The sequence below is a fragment of the Balaenoptera borealis genome, assembly GCF_965194805.1.
Source record: "Balaenoptera borealis genome assembly, chromosome: 10".
In the NCBI taxonomy this organism is placed as follows: Eukaryota; Metazoa; Chordata; class Mammalia; order Artiodactyla; family Balaenopteridae; genus Balaenoptera; species Balaenoptera borealis.
In genome coordinates this window covers 9,544,430-9,565,751 of record NC_138874.1, presented here as the reverse complement: position 1 = coordinate 9,565,751, position 21,322 = coordinate 9,544,430, and the positions used below count along the sequence as shown (strand labels likewise).

The 21,322-nt window shown below is 40.7% G+C and overlaps 2 protein-coding genes across 5 annotated transcripts in view; one reads left to right on the top strand and one right to left on the bottom strand.

The window, feature by feature from the left end:
• Positions 1 to 13,493, bottom strand: part of ERO1B (endoplasmic reticulum oxidoreductase 1 beta) — an 84,342-nt gene extending 70,849 nt beyond the window's left edge. For 2 of the 4 annotated variants that reach the window (XM_082407679.1, XM_082407676.1), the window contains exons 1-2: positions 13,196 to 13,493; positions 1,349 to 1,468 (exon numbers count right to left, since the gene is read on the bottom strand). In XM_082407679.1, the coding sequence (XP_082263805.1) occupies positions 1,349 to 1,468; positions 13,196 to 13,297 (222 nt within the window). In that variant the 5' untranslated portion in view covers positions 13,298 to 13,493. The remainder of the gene's footprint in view (positions 1 to 1,348; positions 1,469 to 13,195) is intronic. The other 2 variants (XM_082407677.1, XM_082407678.1) reach the window with 2 other exon arrangements.
• LOC309604755 (uncharacterized protein) lies at positions 571 to 20,140 on the top strand (the record flags this gene model as incomplete). Its single annotated transcript, XM_082339687.1, has 4 exons — positions 571 to 704; positions 12,331 to 12,397; positions 12,968 to 14,109; positions 19,302 to 20,140. The coding sequence occupies 4 exons, from the start codon at positions 571 to 573 to the stop codon at positions 19,537 to 19,539; spliced, it is 1,581 nt and encodes a 526-aa protein (XP_082195813.1). The 3' UTR covers positions 19,540 to 20,140.
• Between the last annotated feature and the right edge of the window lie 1,182 nt (positions 20,141 to 21,322).

Sequence of the window (21,322 nt, the reverse complement as noted above, 5' to 3'; positions counted from 1 at the left end):
AGGGGACGTGGATTTGATCCCTGGTCTGGGAAGATCCCACATGCCGAGGAGCAACTAAGCCCATGCACCACAACTACTGAGCCTGTGCTCTAGAGCGCGTGAGCCACAACTACTGAGCCCGAGTGCCAGAACTAGTGAAGCCCATGCGCCTAGAGCCCGTGCTCTGCAGAGAGAAGCCACTGCAATAAGAAGCCTGTGCACCGCAACGAAGAGTAGCCCCTGCTCGCAGCAACTAGAGAAAGCCCACGCACAGCAACGAAGACCCAACGCGGCCAAAAATAAATACATAAATAAATGTATAAAAAAATATTTAAAGGACTAAGATAACCATACAGTAACAGGATAAAAAAGGAAATCATGCTTACTTTTTAAAATAAACTAAAAATGAAAATCAAAGAAATTATAAACCCAACCAAATACTGAGAGCAAGAACACAACAGCAGCTTTTAAACCACTGTTCTTTTGAATTTGTGTTATTGCTACTGCCTTTAAACTACCGTTGGTTATTTTGAAATGGTCTAGAGTGGACTATTGTTAGACTTCAGAACCAATGCTGCAGTCTTACTACGGATGGTGTTCTGCTTCTGTCCTCAGGCTGCTTTGCCACCTGTCACAGTGAGCTACCCAACAAATGCTGCTGTGGAACCGTGTACCACTCACAACGACAGCACACAACAACGCCATCAGCACAACTCAGAGCCTGGGTAGGTGTGTCTAGATGACAGAACCTAAGTTACAAGGGAGGTTGATAAAATAAGTACTGGGCATTTTCAACTTCTGTAGAGGAAGGGGTCTCTGCCGCAAAACCCAAATTGAACAATGAGAAATTCCCCAAACACAGGAAGGGAGTTCAGATTCTTAGGGTTCAAAAAGACTAATAGGTTTTCACTGCAATACTTAATACATTCCAATGATAAAGGGTACACACAGAGTGCTGAGAAGAATAGAAATGGGGCTTCCCTGGTGGCGCAGTGGTTAGGAATCCGCCTGCCAATGCAGGGGGCACGGGTTCGTGCCCCGGTCCGGGAAGATCCCACATGCCGCGGAGCAGCTGGGCCCGTGAGCCACAACTACTGAGCCTGCGCGTCTGGAGCCTGTGCTCCGCAACAGGAGAGGCCGCGACAGTGAGAGGCCCGCGCACCGCGATGAAGAGTGGCCCCCGCTCGCCGCAACTAGAGAAAGCCCTCGCACTGAAACGAAGACCCAACACAGCCAAAAATAAATTAATTAATTAATTTAAAAAAAAAAAAGAATAGAAATGGGTTTCCAAAAGAGTCGCAAGAGTCGCACCTGTAGAGAGCTATGTAAAAATCTTTAGTACCAATGGAATCTGAAATTATAACCATACCTTGTAATAACGGAAATAGTCTCGTTCTTGCAGCTTTTTTATTTTGGGGAAGATTTTGAAGGTGTTGAAGTTATCGATGCTATCAACATCACACAAGCAGTCATCCAGGACACCGGTGACCTAGGGGGAAACATGTATATAATTGAAAAGATGTAAACTACTGATGTTTCAATCTTAACAAATCTGTACTATTACATAAAAAGACAAATTATGCATTCAACTTAGCTAGTATTTGCTGATTAAGATATATAACATTTAAAGCAGTCACTTTTTTACAATGGTCAATTAAACAAAAAGCAATACAAGGATTAGATATACCCATTCTGAAGAACTAAACATTCTTGTTCAGCAATCAAAAAGAAAGCTATTGAATGCTTTCTCCCTTGACTAAACATATATAAAATCCAAATAGTCATTGGAATGCTAAGGCAACTTCTTCCAAGATTAACCTAGAAATCACAGGCTGTAATAATATTGCTGTAGTAACTCTGTCTTTCTTTTAGACTGCCATTTATGGAACACTTACGTGACAGGCATGATGCTAAGACCACTACATATGTTAACTCATTTATTCTTTAAATACCCCAAGAAATGGTATCATTATCCTCATTTTACATGTAAGGAAATTAAGGCTTAGCAAGGTTAAAATAATTTTTCCAAAGTAGACATGAGACTTCAGTCGCAAGTCTATTGCACTTTAAAATCTATACTTTTATCCACTACTCAAAGTATACATTAATCGAAGAAGAGAAATTGATATTTACAAAGTGAGTTCAGAGTCTAAAAATTCCATAAAACTTTCTTCAGCTAAATTTAAAACTGGGACTCATTAACATGCACAACTTGGATGAATCTTTATGGAATTAAGCTGAGCGAAAAAGCGCCAATCCCAAAAGGTTACATACCATATGATTTCATTCATATAACATTTTTTTAATAACTTTATTTTATTTTATTTTATTTATTTTATTTTTGGCTGCGTTGTGTCTTCGTTGCCACGCACGGGTTTCCTCTAGTTGCGGTGAGTGGGGGCTACTCTTCGTTGCGGTGCGCAGGCTTCTCATTGCGGTGGCTTCTCTTGTCGCGGAGCATGGGCTCTAGGCACGCGGGCTCAGTAGTTGTGGCTCGCGGGCTCTAGAGTGCAGGCTCAGTAGTTGTGGCGCACGGGCTTAATTGCTCCGTGGCATGTGGATCTTCCCAGACCAGGGCTCAAATCGATGTCCCCTGCATTGGCAGGAAGATTCTTAACCACTGAGCCATCAGGGAAGCCTGATACAACATTTTTGAAGTGACAAAAGTTTAGAAATGGAGAACAGCTCACTGGTTGCCAGCGCTTAGGGACTGGAGTAGGGGATGGGAGCTTGATGGGGGGAGTAGGGTAGGAAGGAGGTAGGTGTGGTTATAAAAGGGCAACAGAAAGGATCCTTGCAGTGATGAAATTTTTCAGTATCTTGACTGGTGGTGGACACACAAACCTATACATGTGAAAAAAGAGTACAGAACTAATCCATAGGTACACAAATGAAACAAGTAAAACAGATACACATGACTGTATCAATGTCAATGTCCTATTTATAATATTATACTGTATGTTTACAAAATGTTACCGTTGGAAAAAACTAGATAAAGGGTAAATGACATTTTTACGTATTATTTCTCACAACTGCATGGAACCTACAATTACCGCAATTAAAATTAAAATTTAAAAACAAAAATGGGACTCAGCCTGTTAAAGGTTATTCATGTGATCCACAGGAGGAATATATGCAAAGAACGATCAAAAAATGGAAACTTCGCAGTTGTTTCTGTCTCACGCTTTTTCCCTAGGAGTATAAATGTGTCGCCAAACTCCTTACAACATAAAGAGTTAGAGCTATATTATCTTGAGATAAAGAAAAGGAATCATTATCAAGAATTGTGGCTCTGAAGTTCTATTATGCTTTGCTATCCCACTTACTAAGATTCTGTCACTAACTCCACCAAATTTCATTCCATTGCTCTGAGCTTACTGCTTACAAAACTTCAAATTCTAGGCCCCTAAATAATAAAAGGGGGGAAAAGAGGAAACAAAATACACACCAAAAATCTTTCTAGGCTTTAAAAATATTTTACCCACTGACTGCTCATTCTTACAAATTCTTCTTAAATTGTTAACTTTTAGTTAGTAAACCACAGTATTTTTAAATATGTTAATTGTGTAGGGGTTGGAGGAAGGCATACAAAATTACCGTGAACTTATTTCCAACTCTTAAAGGCTACTACTAAGACAAACACTGTATATAACCAAATTTTTAAAAATAGAAATTAGAAAAGAAGAAGAAATAAAAGGCACCCAAGTTGGAGAGGAAGAAGTAAAACTTCCACTATTTGCAGATGATATGATATGATACACAGAAAATCCTAAAGAATTTTAGACTAAACACTGTTAGAACTAATAAACAAGTTCCAGGATACAAAATCAATACACAAAAATCATGTGTAGTGCTTCCATACACTAATGACAAACTATCCGAAAGAGAAATTAAGAAGCAATTCATTCAGCATTGCAACAAAAAGAATAAAATAACACCTAGGAAAAAATTTAACCAAGAGGTGAAAGTCCTAGAAACTATAATATATTGATGAAAAATATTAAAGACGACACAATAAATGGAAGGCTATTCCATACTCATGGATTAGAAGAATATTGTTAAAATGTCCATAGTACTCTAAGCAGTATAAAGGTTCAATACAATCCCTATCAAAATTCCAGCAGCATTTTTCACAGAAATAGAACAAACAGTCCTAAAAATTTGTGTGGAGTCATAAAAGACCCAGAACAGCCAAAGCAATCTTGAGAAAAAACAAAGCTGGAGGCATCATATGCCCCAATTTCAAACTAAATTACAAACCTAGAAAAACAAAAACACACAAATCAACAAAACAGAATAAAAGCCCAGAAAGAAACCCATAAATATATGGTCAATTAATTTATGACAACGGAGCCAATAATACACAATGGGGAAAGGATAGTCTCTTCAATAAACAGTGTTGGGAAAACCAGACATACAGCCACATGAGCAAGAATGAAAAGTGGGCCATTATCTTACAGCATACACAAAAATTAACTCAAGTGGATCAAAGACTTGAACATAAGATCTGACACCATAAAACTCCTAGAAGAAAACACAAGTGTTAAGCTCCTTGACATCAGTCTTAGTGATGATTTTTTGGATTTGACACCAAAAGCAAAGGCAACAAAAGTAAAAACAAACTAGTGGGACTACATCAAACGAAAAAGCTTCTGCACAGCAAAGCAAAACCACTAACAAAATGAAAAGACAACCTATGGAATGGAAGAAAATATTTGCAAATCATATGCAGTAAGGGGTTAATATCCAAAATATATAAAGAACTCACACAACTCAACAGCAAAAAATAATCTGATTAAAATATGAGCAGAGAATCTGAACAGACCTTTTTCCAAAGAAGACATATGGATGGCCAACAGGTACACGAAAAGGTGCTCAATATCACCAATCATCAGGGAAATGAAAATCAAAACCACCGTGAGATATCACATCACACCTGTCAGCATGGCTATTATTAAAAAAGACAAGAAGTAACAAGTGTTGGCGAGGATGTGGAGAAAAGAAAACCCTTGGGCACTGTTGGTGGGAATGTAAATTGGTGCAGCCACTGTGGAGAACAGTATGGAGGGCCCAGAAAAAAATTAAAAATAGAACTACCACATGATCCAGCAATTTCACTTCTTGGTATTTAACTGAAGAAAACAAATATACTAACCTGAAAAGATATATGTAGCTCCACGTTCACTGCAGCATTATTTACAATAACCAAGTACTGAAGCGACCCAAGTATTCATTGATGGATGAATAAAGAAAATGTGGTATATATATATACAATATATCCAGTCATGAAAAAGAATAAAATCTGGCCATTTGCAACATGGATGGAACTTGAGGACATAATGCATATTGAACTAAGTGAGAGAGAGAAAGATAAATACCATACAGTCTCACTTACATGTGGAGTCTAAACAAAACACAACAACAAAAAACAAAAAGAAATCTAAGCGCATGCATACAGAGAACAGATTAGTGCTGTCAGAGGTGCTGGGATAGGAGGTTCAGTGAAATGTGGGAAGGGGGTTAAAAAGTATAAGCTTTCAGCTATAAAGTCATGGGGATGTAATGTACAGCATGGTGACTACAGTTAATAAGACTGTATTATATATTTGAAACTTCCTAAGAAAGTAAATCTTAAAAGTTTTCATCACAAGAAAAAAATTTCTAATAATGTATGGTGATGGATGTTAACTAGACTTATTCTGGTGATCATTTCACAATATTTAGAGATACCAAATCATTATGTTGTACATCTAACATTGATACAATATTATATGTCAATCATATCTAAATAAAATTTATAAATAGAAATTGAATACCACCAGTATCTTTGAAGTCCCTTTTTAATTATATCCATCTCCCTCCTCTTAGAGGTAAAAATTTTACTTTTGTTTATTTCTTTTCTTTATAATTTCATCACATATGAAGTATCCCTAAACAATGTACTTAGGTTATCCTTTCCTGTTTTTGAACTTTAACATGAACGTAATCTAATGTGTGAATTCTTCCGTGATGTGCTTCTTTTGCTAACATTTTACTTTGGCATTTATCCAAAATGATGAATTTTATAGTAGCTCATTTATTTTCACCGCTGTAAATGTTACATTATCTGAAAATATCACAATTTATTTGTTCTATTGTTGATCTATTATATACAGTAAGCAGAGATGGCCCCCCAAAGATGTCCATGCTCTAATTTCTGAAACCTGTGACTATGTTAAAAGGGACTCAGCAGATGTGATTAAGTCAAGGAATTTAAGATGGTGCGATTACACTGGATTATTCAGGTGGAACCAATACAAAGTTCTTTATAAGAGGGAGACAGGAATGTCAGAGTCAGAGGAAGACTGGAAGATTCTACACTGCTGGCTTTGAAGATGGAGGAAGAGGCCACAAGCCAAGGAACACAGCAGCTTCTAGAAGCTTGGAAAAGGCAAGGAACAGTTCTCCCCTAGAGAAAGGGAGAAAGAATGCAGCCTTGTTCACACCTTTAACACACCTTTAAGACCAATTTTCAGACTTCTGGCCATAGAACCATAAGATAATAACTTTGTGTTATCTTAAGCCACCGAGTTTGTAGATTTGTTACAGCAGCAATAGGAAACTAATACAATCCATATTTAGGTTATTTCCAGAATCAGCTAAAGAACAATGTATACAAACATTTTTGTACATATCTCCTGATATATGTATGTGTGTAAGACTTCCTCCAGGTTATATGCTTAGGAGTAGAATTACTAGAAGTACATGTTCAGTTTTACTAGGGAATGACAGGCTTATTTCCAAAACAGTTGTACCAGTTTACAACCCTACCAACAGCAGATGGGAGTTACTGTTGAATCATACCCTCAACCAATATTTTATATTAATCTGTGCTTTCATTTTTGCCAATCTAGTAAGCATGAAAGGGTCTCTGATTTTTTTTTTGCACTAATGAGGTACAAAGTTCTAATGTTTTATAAAACATTTGTATTTCTTGTGTAAAATGTCTGTTTGTATCTTTTGTCCATTTTTCTATTGGGTTGTCTTTTTTATATTGACATGCAGTAAAAATACTGCTTTTTCCCTATTCTATTTTAACCTTCTGGAACTCCAGTCATCATATGAGACCTTCTTACTCTATTATTCACGTCTCTTAAGCTCTCTTAAACATTTACCATCCTGTTATCTTTCTGGGCTTCATTATGAAAAACTTATTTGCACTTCTCTTCCATTCATTTATTCATTTATCCAACATATTTATTGAGAGCCTAACATAAGCCCTGCACTGTTCTAATTACTGGGAATGTAATATTAGAAGAAAGAGAATTCTCATAGAAGAGAAAAAAAAAGGAATGACCAAAGTATAGAGTCTGTCAGATAGTAATGAAGTGATACGGAGGAAAACCAGAGAATTGAGACAGGTGTTACAGAATCGGGGCTGCTAAATTTTTAAAGAGGGATAATTATAGAAGGTCCAACTGAAATTTCAGCAAAACTTAAAGAGGGGAAGGAGCAAACCATACTTTTTTTGGGGGGGTGAGGGGGGGCAGGAGAGGAAGAAGCATTCCAGGCATTGGGAATACTAAATACAAAGGCCCTGAGGCAGTAAGCTTGCCCAACGGCTCAGAGAAACAATAAGGAAGACTATGTAGTAGGTAAAAGGAGAATTAGAGGACCTTTATTAAGATTTTGGCTTTTCTGAGTCTGGTGTTTTCTCACACCAACCAATTCTCCACCTCTCCAACATTAACTGCGTGCCCAATTCAATTCTGATACCACACGGAATTAGAGCAGACCCCAAAGAGTAAGGGTGTAGACACACAGGACTGCCCCAACTTAAGATACCAGCCCCAAGCCACCTGTACTGGCTGACTGGTTATAGAGAGGGGTTCCCACAACTTCCTTCTCAGGTTTGATAATTTGCTAGAATGGCCTAGAGAACTCAGGAAAAGACTTTACTTACTTTTACTGGTTTACCGCAAAGGGTACAACTCAGAAACAGCCAAACGGAAGAGATGCACAGGGCAAGAGAGAACAGCCAAACGGAAGAGATACTGATTGGGGTATGGGTGGAGGGGGCAACGTGCAGAAGTTCCGTGCCTCTGCGCTACCCTCCCAGCAAGCCTATGCGTTCATCAACCTGGGAGCTCATCGAATCTCACTGTTCTAAGAGTTTTTACAGAGCTCAATCTACAGCACCCCTCACCCGAACCTGGAGGTCAGTGGGTAGGGCCGAAAGTTCCAATCCTCTAAGCACTTGGCCTTTCTGCACCAGGCTCATCCTGAAGCTCTCTAGGGGTTCCCACCTAAGTCACCTCATTAGCATAAACTCAGCTACGACTGAAAGGGGCACCCCTATTTCTCAGGAAATTCCAAGGCTTTTAGGAGCTTCGTGCCAGGAATAGGGGACAAAGAGCAAGCATGTTTCTGTATCACACCACACTGAGTGAGGCAGGAAGCCACTGGAAGAGTTTCAAGCAGAGGCTAAAAGGAACACGGAGTACAAGGCGAGGATGAAGGGTTTCTCTTTTGTATTGTACGGTCAGGGAAGGCGACAATTTAGGTAAGTGGACATGGCAGACAAGGTGACACTGTAGCAGAAACCTAAGAAAGTGAGTGAGTGAACCACATGAATACATGAGAAGAGTGCTAGCTAGGCAGAGGAAACTGCTAGTCCAAGAGTCTCAATGCAAGAACACATTTGCTGTGTTTGAGGAACAGCAGGGACGTCAGCTTGGCTGCAGCATAGGTTTAAGGGGGAGCAGACTGTGGGAAGAACAGATTTGAGAGGGAAAAGAAATCAGGAATTTGGTTCCTGATACATCAAGTTTGTGATACCTATTAATTATCCAAGTGGAGAGGCTGAAAAGGTACTTGGATGTATGGATCTAGAGCCGAGAATCCTAGTCTGGAGATTCTGAGAGTCAGTTATATAGATGGTATTTAAAACCAAGAGATTAAATGAGATGACAAAGGTGGACAGACGAAAGAGTACAAGATTTGAACCCTGAGGTTCAACCGATTAGCGGTCAGGGACAGAGGAGGGACAAGCAAAGGATTCTAAGAAAGACTGGCCTGCAGAAAGACAGGAAAGAAATCAGAAAAGTATACTCTCCTGGAAACCAAAAAAAGAAAAATAAAAAACCAAAAAACGTATTTCAAGGACAGTGAGTGGTGAGCTGTGAAAAAAATCTGCTGATAGTTTTTAAATCTTAGCTTTCCCAAAACTACTGGCTTTAGTAGCAAAGAAGACATTAGTGACCTTGACAAGAGCAGTTTTGGAGAAGTGGTAGAGCCAAAAGTCAGGCTGGAATGGGCTGAATGATCGGAATAGGAAAGATAAAGATAACTCTTTTGAGGAGTTTTTCTATAGAGGGGAATTTTTCTATAGAAAAATTGAGCAGAGTCAGAAGAGATGGGTGGGTCAAGAGAGAAATTTAAAATAGTAGAATTAACAGCATGTTTTACGATGACAGTAACTGTCCATTAGAGAAGGAAAAATCAATGATCCAGGAGAGAAAGGGAAGATTTGCTCGAGCCATGTCCTTGAATTGGAAAGAAGGAATGGGACTAAAATAAAAGTAGAGGGATTGACCTTTGATAAGAGCACAAAGGGTTCATCCATGGTAATCTACAGGAAGTCAAAATATGTGTGTCAGAGACTAGTAGGTGGACAGATGTGGATTCTTCTGATTACTCCAAGTTTTTTAGTGAAGTATGAAGCTAAAAGTGAGGGTGGAAAAGGAGGTGTTGGAGAGTAAAGTAGAAAGAAAAGGACATAAAATGGTTGTCTGATGCAATAATCATTGTTTTCTGCTGGGTATAATCAGCTATTTAATCCATCCATTGATTTCTTAATTTCATTTCTAGAACTTCTACTTCATTATGTTTTAATCTTTTGGGTAATTCTTTAAAATTTCTTGTTCCTTTTCATACTTTCAAGTCTTTTTATTTAAACACATTAAACACAGTGATTTTAAATTATGTCTGATATTTTCAAAATCTAAGGTCATTACAGGTCTATTTCTATAATCTATATTTCTAATATCTCATTCATGGTGCCTTTGTGTGTTTTGTGATTTTTGACTATTAGCTTATTCTTCCTGACACTTTATCTTCAAGAATTCTTTAGGGCCTGGGTTGAAAATAAATCCATCCAGAGGGAATGGATATTTGCTTTTACCAGTAAACTGGGAGCGTACCAACCTGAGGCTGCTACAAATTAAATTTCCCACTTAAAGCTTTTCCCAGCACAGGTGGCATGAATTTGCCCTGTAGAAGGGCTGGCTCATGGTTACAAATTTTCAAGGCAGTTTTTTTTTCCCCTTCCCCTAGCAAGTTTCTTCACTTTCCCCTTACTTGTGGTGGGTTTCACTTCTCATTTACCCTTGTTATTGAAGATGTAGCTCTGTGGAGCCCAAGCTTTATGGTGGGGCCTCCTTTTATTTCCCTCTCTTTGGGCAGACACAGGCTTTATTTGTTCACTCCACTCCATGTAGTTGTTAAAGCAGAAGCTCAAGGTGTTCAGAGTTTGGGGGAGGTCCTCAAGGTAATGGGACTGAAGCAGCACTGTTTGAGTCTCAAGGTTCTGGCTTTCCATCTTGGGGGGCGGGGCGGCTTTATGTATTCCTTGATTTCCTGCCACCTCAGAAATGCATTTTAAAAAATTTAAAAATATATCTGACTGAAGTTATTTCTTTACAGGAAGATTAACTTGTTATATCACTTGTATGCACTATGTTTTTAGTTCCTATGTTTTGCCATACTACAGAGCACATTTACATTTCATTTATAAAACATGGAGTATGTGATGTACAAATGCCTATCATTTCATGTGCTTAAAAATAATTTTATGCTTTTAATGTAAGGAGATAACATTCAATATACTCATCTCCTTAACTAACTTCTTGTGAATAGAAGTACTTTTCAAAAAAATCTAATTCTTCCCTTTATTCTTCACCGTTTTCTTCCAATTTAGTGTATGAAAGAGAAGAGAAAGAACTGGCTTGGTTCCATCTTTTTATTTTCCTGGGTCTCCCCCTGCTCTATTTCTATACCGCAAAGAAGCAAGCTCACTGAGATGCACTGTATAAACCAGAAAGAAGCCTACTGGGGCTCCAGTCTAATCTTTTTCACTTACTTAACAAGTGTGATATTTATCATGTAAGCTCTCTGAACGTCAGCTACCTCAATCGGCCCACAGATACATCAAATAAAATGAGATAATGTATTTTTAAACATGTTACAGATTAAAGTACTATCTAAAATATGATCCAACACTACATTAGAAAGTACCACTGGAAACAAAAACCATATATATTCATTTTTGAGGACTGCTTGGTACAATGCTACCTTGAATATGCACAAATCTTTAACTATTGAACTATATATATTCATTTGGACATAATGAAATTTAAATTACATATATTCACTTGGATATAATAAAATTTAAAGTACACATGGAATTATAAAGCATTAATACACATAATTAGTGATAGGAACCTAAAACGAAGCTTCTACATTGGTGATAAAGTATACAATTAATATATGCTATATAAAGAGAAAATGAGAAAAATCAAAAATTTAAAAAATAGCTAAATGTAAATTCTACTCAAAAAGAAACGGCCCACTAATAACTAGAAAATAATTTTGCCAAAGACAATTCGGAAAATATACTTTTCCTAAGTCTGGTAGATATGCCCAGATTGCCACTATCTATTTCAGTGTTTCCAAATGGGGTTAAAAGATAGTTATAAGGGTAACTGCATTAGTTACTTGCAAGGCTGGTTTAAAATGCTGATTCCTGGTTCACATCCAGATCCCTTAAGTCAGAACATCTGGTAACGGACCCAGAGAATCTGCACTTTTAATATCTCCCCCTCCCCACCCAAACCAAAAGTCTGCCCCTTTTATTTTTATCAAATCATTCATTTAAAAAATATTCAGGGACTTCCCTGGCGGTCCAGTAGTTAAGACCTCACCTTCCAGTGCAGGGGGTGCGGGTTCAATCCCTGGTCGGGGAGCTAAGATCCCACATGCCTCGCAGCCAAAAAACCAAAACATAAAACAGAAGCACCATTGTAAGAAATTCAATAAAGACTTAAAAAATGGTCCACATCCAAAAAAAAAAAAAAAGATCTTTAAAAAAAACTTCAAACAGGAACAGAAACTGAATATTCGGGCATTCCGGGATTCAGAACACCATAACGCTATGAAAAACAGTGTCTGAATAAAAAGTGAGAAAAACATGTTTACACGGTTACCCTCAGTTATTTTCAATTTTACTTAACAATCAGCATTAATTGCTTCAATCGACATCTCCCCTCATTATCGGGCCACCTGAGACACCTTTTTGTGTTTTTTTGCTTTTAGTAGTTTTGCCACTTTGGAGCAGGTGCAGGCAAGAGAGCACCTGGCAGCAGTCTATTCAAATTCTCCTGTATGAAAAAGAAGCAAACACCTTTCTTAAGGCAAAAGGCTCTGGGAAGCTAACCCTCTGATTTCCAGCATACTGAGAACCCTTCCGTAAGATACGCCTCACAAAGACGACCCCCAAACCCTAATTTACCAGCCAGCACCTCACTGCTGATGGAGCCACAAGGTCAGACACAGACCCCCAGTCTCGTACTTGGGCTCACCTGGCGATGCCACTTAGGAGACAGAGTACAAGCTGGGTAAAAATACGGCGGTCCTGAGCGAGGGAAGATGCGAGGGGCTCTCTAGTCCGAAAGTCGAGGAAGTTAAGTCTCGTCCCCCTCGCGATCCACACGGCTGTTGCAGGGCCGCGGGGTCTGTCACCTCCTCTCCATCTGCTCGCCGCCCCCCTGAGCTCGCCGCGGGGAGGGATTCCCCATTTCTCTGCGTGCTCTCTTCCCTTAACAGCCGCGAAGGTTTTCATTCCCGTCCCATCTCCCGCCACACTCTCAGCCGCTTAAACATCAGAAAGATAGAAACGAAAACACCTCCGGGGACCGTCACCATCTTCCTCTTTCTCCTGCCATGACCCCAGGAGTGTCGCCATCCCCGCACGCCACGAGCGGCTCGCAGGCGTTTCCTGGGCTCAACGATCACGGTTTCAACCCCCCTCCCCGCGCCCCACCCCCGTCTTTTCCGCTCGCCAGAAACCACGCCGGGCTCTGGCCGCGGCCCTCCCGCGCCTCAGCTGCGGCCCGGTCGCCGCCGCTGCCGCCGCCGGCTTTTGGCCGGGGGTCCCCGCGCCGGCATCACTCGGGCTCACCTGGGCCTCGACGACGCTCGGGAGGAAGCTCAGGGTGACCAGCAGCTGCACCGCGGCCGCCGCCCCCTGCCCTGCGCCGGCCCGCCGGACCCCCCGGCTCATGCTGACCTCTCCCCTCGCAGCTGCCGGCCGGGCCCCTCGGGGCCGGAGAACGGCGGGCGGCCCGGGCGACGACCCAAGCGGACGACTCCCGGCGGCCAAGAGACTCCAGGGTCAGAGGTCTGCACGCCCGTCCGGAGGCTGGGGACGCTCTGCCTGGCGCCCAGCAGCTGTGAGCGAGGCTGGCGAGCCGAGTGGCCCCGACTTCATCCCCCAGGCGGCCCCGCCCCCGGCCTCCCCTGCGCCCGGCCACGCCCCCTCCGACCGCGAGGCCTTGTGGGAGTTGTGGTCCCACGCGGGCGGGAGGGCGCCTCAGGCCGGAAGGCGGGGCCGGCGGCAGGGGAACCCGGGAACTACAGCTGCGGAGACCGCTCCGCCTCCCCGGGGCCTCGGGCTCCAAGGCGACCAATGACGGGGGACCACGCGGGCCTCCAAAACAAGAGGCGGTGCGGGCCGGTGGGATGGAGCGCCCTACCCCGCAGCCGGCCGCAGGCCGCGCCCCTTCCCTTGGCAGTTGCTCCTGGAAACGGGACGAAGGGGCCCCTCCCTGTGTCATCGCTCGTTGACACCGCGCGGCCGCGAGGCTCCAGGATTCGCCCAGGATCTACGCAAATGAGAAACACCGGCTCTTCGACTTTTCAGTGTCGGGCGCTTTCTTTGTCTCACCCACTTTTCTGTAGCCTCACATCTACCGCGGGTGCCTGGATGAGCCACCTGCGACTTGTGGAGATGGCTTCGGCTCCTCCTTCATCTTACACGCCCCAGACGTGGATGTCGTCCTCTGCCTCGTCCAGGTCCCACTCCTATGCTGACAAGTACAAACATGATTATATACATAATTACATACATAATTACAAACACGTTAAAGGATGGGACGTAACCCAAGTTCATAATAAAATCTGGGAATGGGGATGAACACACAGAAAATTTTGGAGTGATAACTGGGTTCAGCTCCCACCTCTAAAACATCCTAGTTTGTTATGTGGCTTTAGACAAGTTACTTAATCTCTCTGAGCCTCAGTTTGTCCGTCTATAAAGTAAACACACTAATACCCACCTGAAACATTGTTCTAGGATTGCATAAGATTATAAACATAAAGGGCTTAGTATGGTGCCTAGAATAAAAGAAATGTTCAATAAATGATAGCTGCTATTAGCTTTATTAATATCCTTGATTTCTAGTAAACTAGTAATACATCACCTTACATTTATGCAGTGTGTATTAGTTTCCCATCGTTTGTATAACAAATTACCACAGATTTAGTGGCTTAAAACAAATTTATCATCTTACAGTTCTGGAGGTCAGGAGTCCAAATTGGATCAGCAGAGCTACATTCTTTCTAGACGCTTTCTCTAGGGGACAATATGTTTTCTTGCCTTTTCCAGCTTCTAGAGGCCAGGCATTCCTTAGCTCATGACCTGTGCATCACATTGTCACATTTCACTCCCTCTGCTTCTGTTGTCACATGCCTTCTCTTTCTAAACCTAACTCTACCACCTCCCTCTTGTAAAGATCCTTGTGATTCCATTGGGCCCACCAGATAACCCAAAATAATCTTCCCAACTCAAAATCCTTAACATAATCACATCTGCAAAGTCCTTTTCGCCACATAGGGTAACATACTTACAGGATCTGGGGATTCGGGCGTGGGCACCTTTGGGGGGCATTAATCAGCCTACATATATCTTATGAAGCACTTTCATAGTGCAAAATGAAAATGCAGGGTCCTGGCTCAAAAAATAGTAAGAATTTCAAGACAGCGACAGCAGAGCATTAAGGCCAAGGGCAGTGCCCTTCTGAGCACAGGTCACATGCCCAGAAGCCAGCCCTGCTGTCCTATTCCTTTTCAGCACCTCTTTCTCCTGCCTCCAAACATGTCTAGTTCATCCCTAGCTTAAAAACAAAAAGAATTTTTCCTTGATTCTTCCAACTACTTTTCCATCCCTCCTCTTCTTTTCTTTGCCAAACCTATATTTTCTATCTTCCCGTTTCCTTCTTTCCCTCATACAAACGTACTCTGTCCCCGTCAATCTGCTAAAGCTTTGCTCTTATCAAGTCCAGTGGACTTTCCTCAAGAGTCCTTGTCTCTGTTCAGCGTTTGATGTTACTGGTAACACATACATCCTGGGATGATGTTATAAAGAATGCTGGGAAATTTTTGTTGTTGTTAAAAAGAGTGGATTATAAATTTACTTGTTATAAAATCTCAGGTCCTTGAATGGATCTTTACTCTTGGGTCCTCTCTTGGATGCACAGTTTGAACCTTTCCATCCCTAATGCTATGGTTGGAAGTTCTAACAGAAGTAAAGTGTATGCGCTAATTCCCTTTGGTTGCAACCCACAAAAATCAGCTAAAAAAAAAAATGTTTTTTTTAAATAATAGCAGATTTTAAAAGTGTGGAATAGCTTATAGTACTGAGGAAGATTTCATCACTCACATCTCTGGAAATGCAAGTCCATCAGGACAGCATTCAGGGACTCCAAGGAGAGTCTTACCTAGGACACTGCCATTGGACTGATCAATTCCAATCATTTTAGCCTTTGTCCCTCCTATCAAAATTCAGATTTCTTCTAGAGTTTAGCTTCAAGGGAGGGAGCAAGCTCTTTGATTGACAACCCCACAATACTGCACAAAATGAGTAAGACGTAATTACACAGATGAACAGTGAGTGCTACTGCCTTCAGTCATTAAAAGAAGGGAAAAAGACGCTGGTCAGACAAAAGTGACAGATGTCCCCTTCAGGAAGTCATGGTTTTATTCGAGTACTCCCTTTGCACATATTTTTTTTTTAGCATATATTTTTCAGCATATATATACTTTTCAGCTTATATTCACACATTCATTAAATTGTCCCAGATGTCCTGAGTGCAGAAAACCAAGAAGCACACCTCTGGACACTGGCAGCCCAGAAATAGCAACAATATGCCTCCTGTAGTTTATGTAATTTTTGATTTACTTAACATCACCTGGATTAGATGAACCTAATTACCTGGAACTAAGGTGTAGAAAAATTGACCACATTGCTCAAATGGAAGAATTTATAGACCTTCCAGATCTATTAATCTGAGAAGGGCCGGCTAGGAAGTCAATCAGTACAACTCCCTCATTGCAAACAATGACAATTTATAATTGATTTGGTTGGGACAGATTATTGGAGAGGGTTAACCTGGAGGAACAATCTTAGTATAGATAGTAATTCCACTAGGGCCAGCTATGACTGTATTTCCCATGATTCTTAATGGAACCAAAATCAGAATCAGCCGTGGATGACCTCAGTGTGCTTCAGCTTTTCGAATGAATAGTGTCAAAATGTGCTTAAGTCAAGATTAATAATAGTCATATTTGAAATGTAGTCACACTGACACCATGCACAAAAACAGATTTATATTTATTGCAGATTCCGTTTTGCTCTCAAATACAAATGATTCCCTCATCTCTCGTCCCTTTGTTTCACCTCCCCTACTTTCCACTCCACATCTCGCTTCTTCTCTGAGTCGATGGCCGAATTATCTCATCCCTGTAGTCTGGAGTGAGTCATCCAGAGTCTATGGCGGTTCCTATCACCACATTCGTTTAGCACCAACAATCTGCTGCTCTGTATTAGGAGCTAGCTTTTCCTGTGAATACGTGTATTATAGACATCTAGCGTGTAAAGTTGTAGAGGACTAGCTCTTCTTATACTATATTCTCTTTAATAACTATCTCAGTTCCTATGAACGGTAATTGATAAATATTTGTTGATTGACTGGTTAATATTATTTAGGATCTTAATTTATCTTGGAAGACATCTATCTCAGAACCAGTCCTGGGTATGGTGCCCTCTGAACATTTCCTATGGGCAGCTGGGACCTGGCTTCCTTGGGCCGGAACATTTCTGGTGAAGGCAATAAGATGAAACTGGCAGCCTTTCTTTAAGGCAACGGATTACAGTTCTTTAGAGGTGTATTGGGGGATTAGCAAAAAAAACTGAGGGAGTAACACACTTGTCAGAGGACTGGTTGAGACCAATTACTGGAAATTTACTACTTCAAGAGTTCTGTTTTTTTCTCAAGAACTTCTTGATATGTCCATAGCTAGTGGTTGAAACAAAGGCTTGAGAATTTTCTTGAGTAGATTACTGTAATGCTTAAGAGATTTTGTGAATTAACCAAATTGCCCTAAGTATTTACATTTCCGAGATATCATCAAATTGTGTTTCTTTGATGTTTTTTTTTTCAGCTTGGTTAACTTGTGACTTCTAATGAAGGAGGAAACTGTTGATGAATGGTTCCAAATAAAAGTCAAGGGAATGGGGTGGAAATTTACTAACACCAGTAATTTTCACTCCTGATAGCAAGCTGAATTGTGATTAATGCACCTGCTGAGTAATGACAATCTGGTGTGTTTAAACAACTGTATTTGTAGACAGCACTGGTGTGTTAACAACTGGCCACGGCATTTTTTTAAGTGGATTTCTACCTGTAACTTAGTTATAAAGGGAATTTTTGCTTGATGGTAGGATTTCTGAATTTTACTGAGGGCATTTCTTCCCCTTTTCTTTTCACAATAGGGATGAAAAGTAATCAAAACAAAAGAACTTGGCTGGCCTGTGGCTTGTTATTTGTTACCTACCTAAAGTAGTCATTGTTTTTTCTTGAATATTTACTCAGCTGTGACACTCAAGGATTTTCACTTAACAGCATTAAAGCTGATAAACTTAAGTTAGAATTATTTCCATTTCTAAAGGAGTTTATATGGTGATACATGCAGTTTGGATAAAACTTTATTTTATATAACAAACATATTATGGTATTGTGCTAGAAGTTCATATATCATGTGATCAAGGGAAACACCTATTAAATGTAAATAATTGGAAAAACTAGACTCATAATTCTGCCAATTTCATCCTCCTACCTAATTTCTAGAATGCAAAAGACTTCACATCATCATAATTATGATTCTGCCAATTTCATCCTCCTACCTAATTTCCAGAATGCCAAAGACTTCACATAATCACAAAGTTCTTCACTGCTTCCTACACATTGGGACTGTCTGACTTCTATCCACTTTCCTACTCCAGTTCGTTCCACAAAGGGTCCAGGGCACAGGACAGTGAGGGCTAACACCGAGAAAGAATGTTTGCATGATGTAAAAACGAACATCCCAGGAAGTAGAGAGGGACAAGGTCATGGAGATGGTGATTGCAGACAGGGAAAGGCAGAGAAGGTCATAGATGGTCATTCAATGCCTGTTGGAGGTGTTTCTGTGTCGGCAATGACTGAGTTCTTCCCTCCTGTCAATATGTACCCCCAGCCATTGGGAACCTCAAGAAGTTTAGTTTCTCCAAATTCAGTTGCTCCATATATATATATATATATGGAGTTCAGTCAGCTGCTTCATCTTTGTGCTTCTCCAATGGTCACATTCCCAATTCCCCCCCTACTGCTGCCCTACTGTCCCCCTTCTCTAACCCCTTCCCCCAGTAGAATCTGGTTTTGACTGTCCAGTATCAGTTGGGAAGAAGCCTGACCACCTGTGCATCATTCTCTCTCACTTGCCAACATCTTGACTCAGATACAGATTTCATTTGGTCTTAGCAGAATCACATACTTGCTTGTTTCCACTTCGTATTATTTCCTTTGTTCTATTTAGGAAATTTTTTTGTTTTTTGTTTTTTCATGAGGTATAGTTGATTTACAATATTGTATTAGTTTCAGGTGTACAACATAGTTATTCTTTTTTTTTTTTTATAGATTATATTCCATTTAAGGTTGTCGTAGGGACTTCCCTGGCGGTCTAGTGGTTAAGACTCTGTGCTCCACTGCAGGGGGAGCAGGTTTGATCCCTGGCTGGGGAGCTAAGATCCCGTATGCCCCACAGTGCAGCCAAAAATAAAAATTAACTAATTTATTTATTTAAAAAAATTAAGTTATTGTAAAATGTTGGCTACGTTCCCTGTGCTGTACAATGTAGTTTGTACAGTGCTGTGTCCTTGTAGCTTATTTATTTTTGATAATCTCTCGTAGATACACATTCTTCAAGGATCTTCTCCTTCTACTGGAGCAGGATGATTTTGCATCTGAGATGTTACATAAAAATCCTGTGCTCTTTTCTGGAAAAAAGATGAGCAGAACACATACTCTGCAAGACACTGTAAGTGCCCCTTACCTAATATCTCGCAGGATTGGAATCCCAGTGGAATTCTTATTGTCTGTGACAATTGTCCATGGTCACCCACAGAAGCAGGATGAACCACCTTACTAAACTGCATTCTTGGGATTCTTCCAGTACCCCAAGTATGAAACAGGTCATTTATGCCTCTCTTTTCTTCCATAATCCCAGGGATTCACTTTCCATTCTGCTAAACAATAAAATCAACTAGTTATTTCTTAGAAAATACTACCTATTTTTACCAGTCTGCAGTTGCCAGCAGATTATAAAACCATCAGAAAACCCGGAGAAAATATCCAGTTATCTCAGAGATTACTTTACAATTACTTGAGAGAATCTTTCCCCCCAGTTTTCAGGTTCTGCTTTAAAAAAATGTCTGAAAGGGCTTCCCTGGTGGCACAGTGGTTGAGAATCTGCCTGCCAATGCAGGGGACACGGGTTCGACACCTGGTCTGGGAAGATCCCACATGCCGCGGAGCAACTGGGCCCGTGAGCCACAGTTACTGAGCCTGCGCGTCTGGAGCCTGTGCTCCGCAACAAGAGAGGCCGTGATAATGAGAGGCCCGCGCACCGCGATGAAGAGGGGCCCCCACTTGCCGCAACTAGAGAAAGCCCTCGCACAGAAACGAAGACCCAACACAGCCATAAATAAATAAATAAAAATAAAAATAAATAAAAATAAAAAATAAAAAATGTCTGAAAATCTGATGCTCCTAGTCTGTGGTGCTTTTTTCAGACATCCCTGGATTTATCATACAACTAAATTACAGTGATTCTTCACTGTACAAAATAATTTACCAAAGAAGTAAATGTCTTCACTGTCAGTGCTTTTTTTTTGTTTGTTTGTTTGTTTCTTTGGCCGAGCCACACTGCATGCGGGATCTTAGCTCCCCAACCAGGGATCTAACCTGTGTCCCCGGCAGTGGAAGCACGGAGTCTTAACCACTGGACCACCAGGGAAGTCCCCACTGTAGTTTTTTAATTGCCATGGGTAACAATTTATCAAAAATGGTTCCAAGTTTTCTAATAACAAATGAACATTTTGGAAATGAGTAGTTGTGCTTATTCAGAAACTTGTGTTTACACCTGAAGGCTTTGTGAAATCATTTTTTAATAGACTTAATTTTTTTAGAATAGTTTTAGGTTTACAGCAAAACTGAGCAGCAAGTAGAGTTCCCTTATTCCCCCGCCCCCTAAAAGCACAGCCCACCCTGCTGTCAACATCACCCACCACAGTGGTACATTTGTTACAATCAATGAACCAACACCGACACATCGTTATTACCCAAAGTCTGTAATTTATATTAGGCTTCAGTCGGTGTTGCACATTCTGTGAGTTTTGATAAATGTATAATGACATGTATCCATCATTTGGTGGCCCTTAAAATCCCCTATTCTCCACCTATTCATTCCTCTCTCCCCAGTGAAATCAGTTTTTTAGTAAACTTACTATCCTGAGGTTTATGTCAAAAATGGACAAGTCTACTTCAGCTGGAATTAATTCTAACAGGTAGATTAAAACAAAAGTGAAACATCAGAATCATTAACCTGTAATGATTTCACTCTGTCTGCATTATGTGCTTTTAAGAGAAAACAAAATGCATAGGTGTGTCCAGTTATCTTATTAAACATTAATGATTATGAACTTGATCTTCTGACCAAAACGATGACCAGAAGGGTGGTATTTTAAATCTTGCAGTAAAACCAGGTACCCTGAGCTAAGTCAGAGACAAGAAAAGTGGCTGCCACGCTGTCAAGGTTAGGGAAGAAAATTAAGATCCAGGATAGCTTTGGGATATCATCCTCCACCCTCACCTGTGAAGCGACTAGTGCTTCAGACAAGAATTAGCTTGGGATCCTTTGCAGCTCAGCCTGT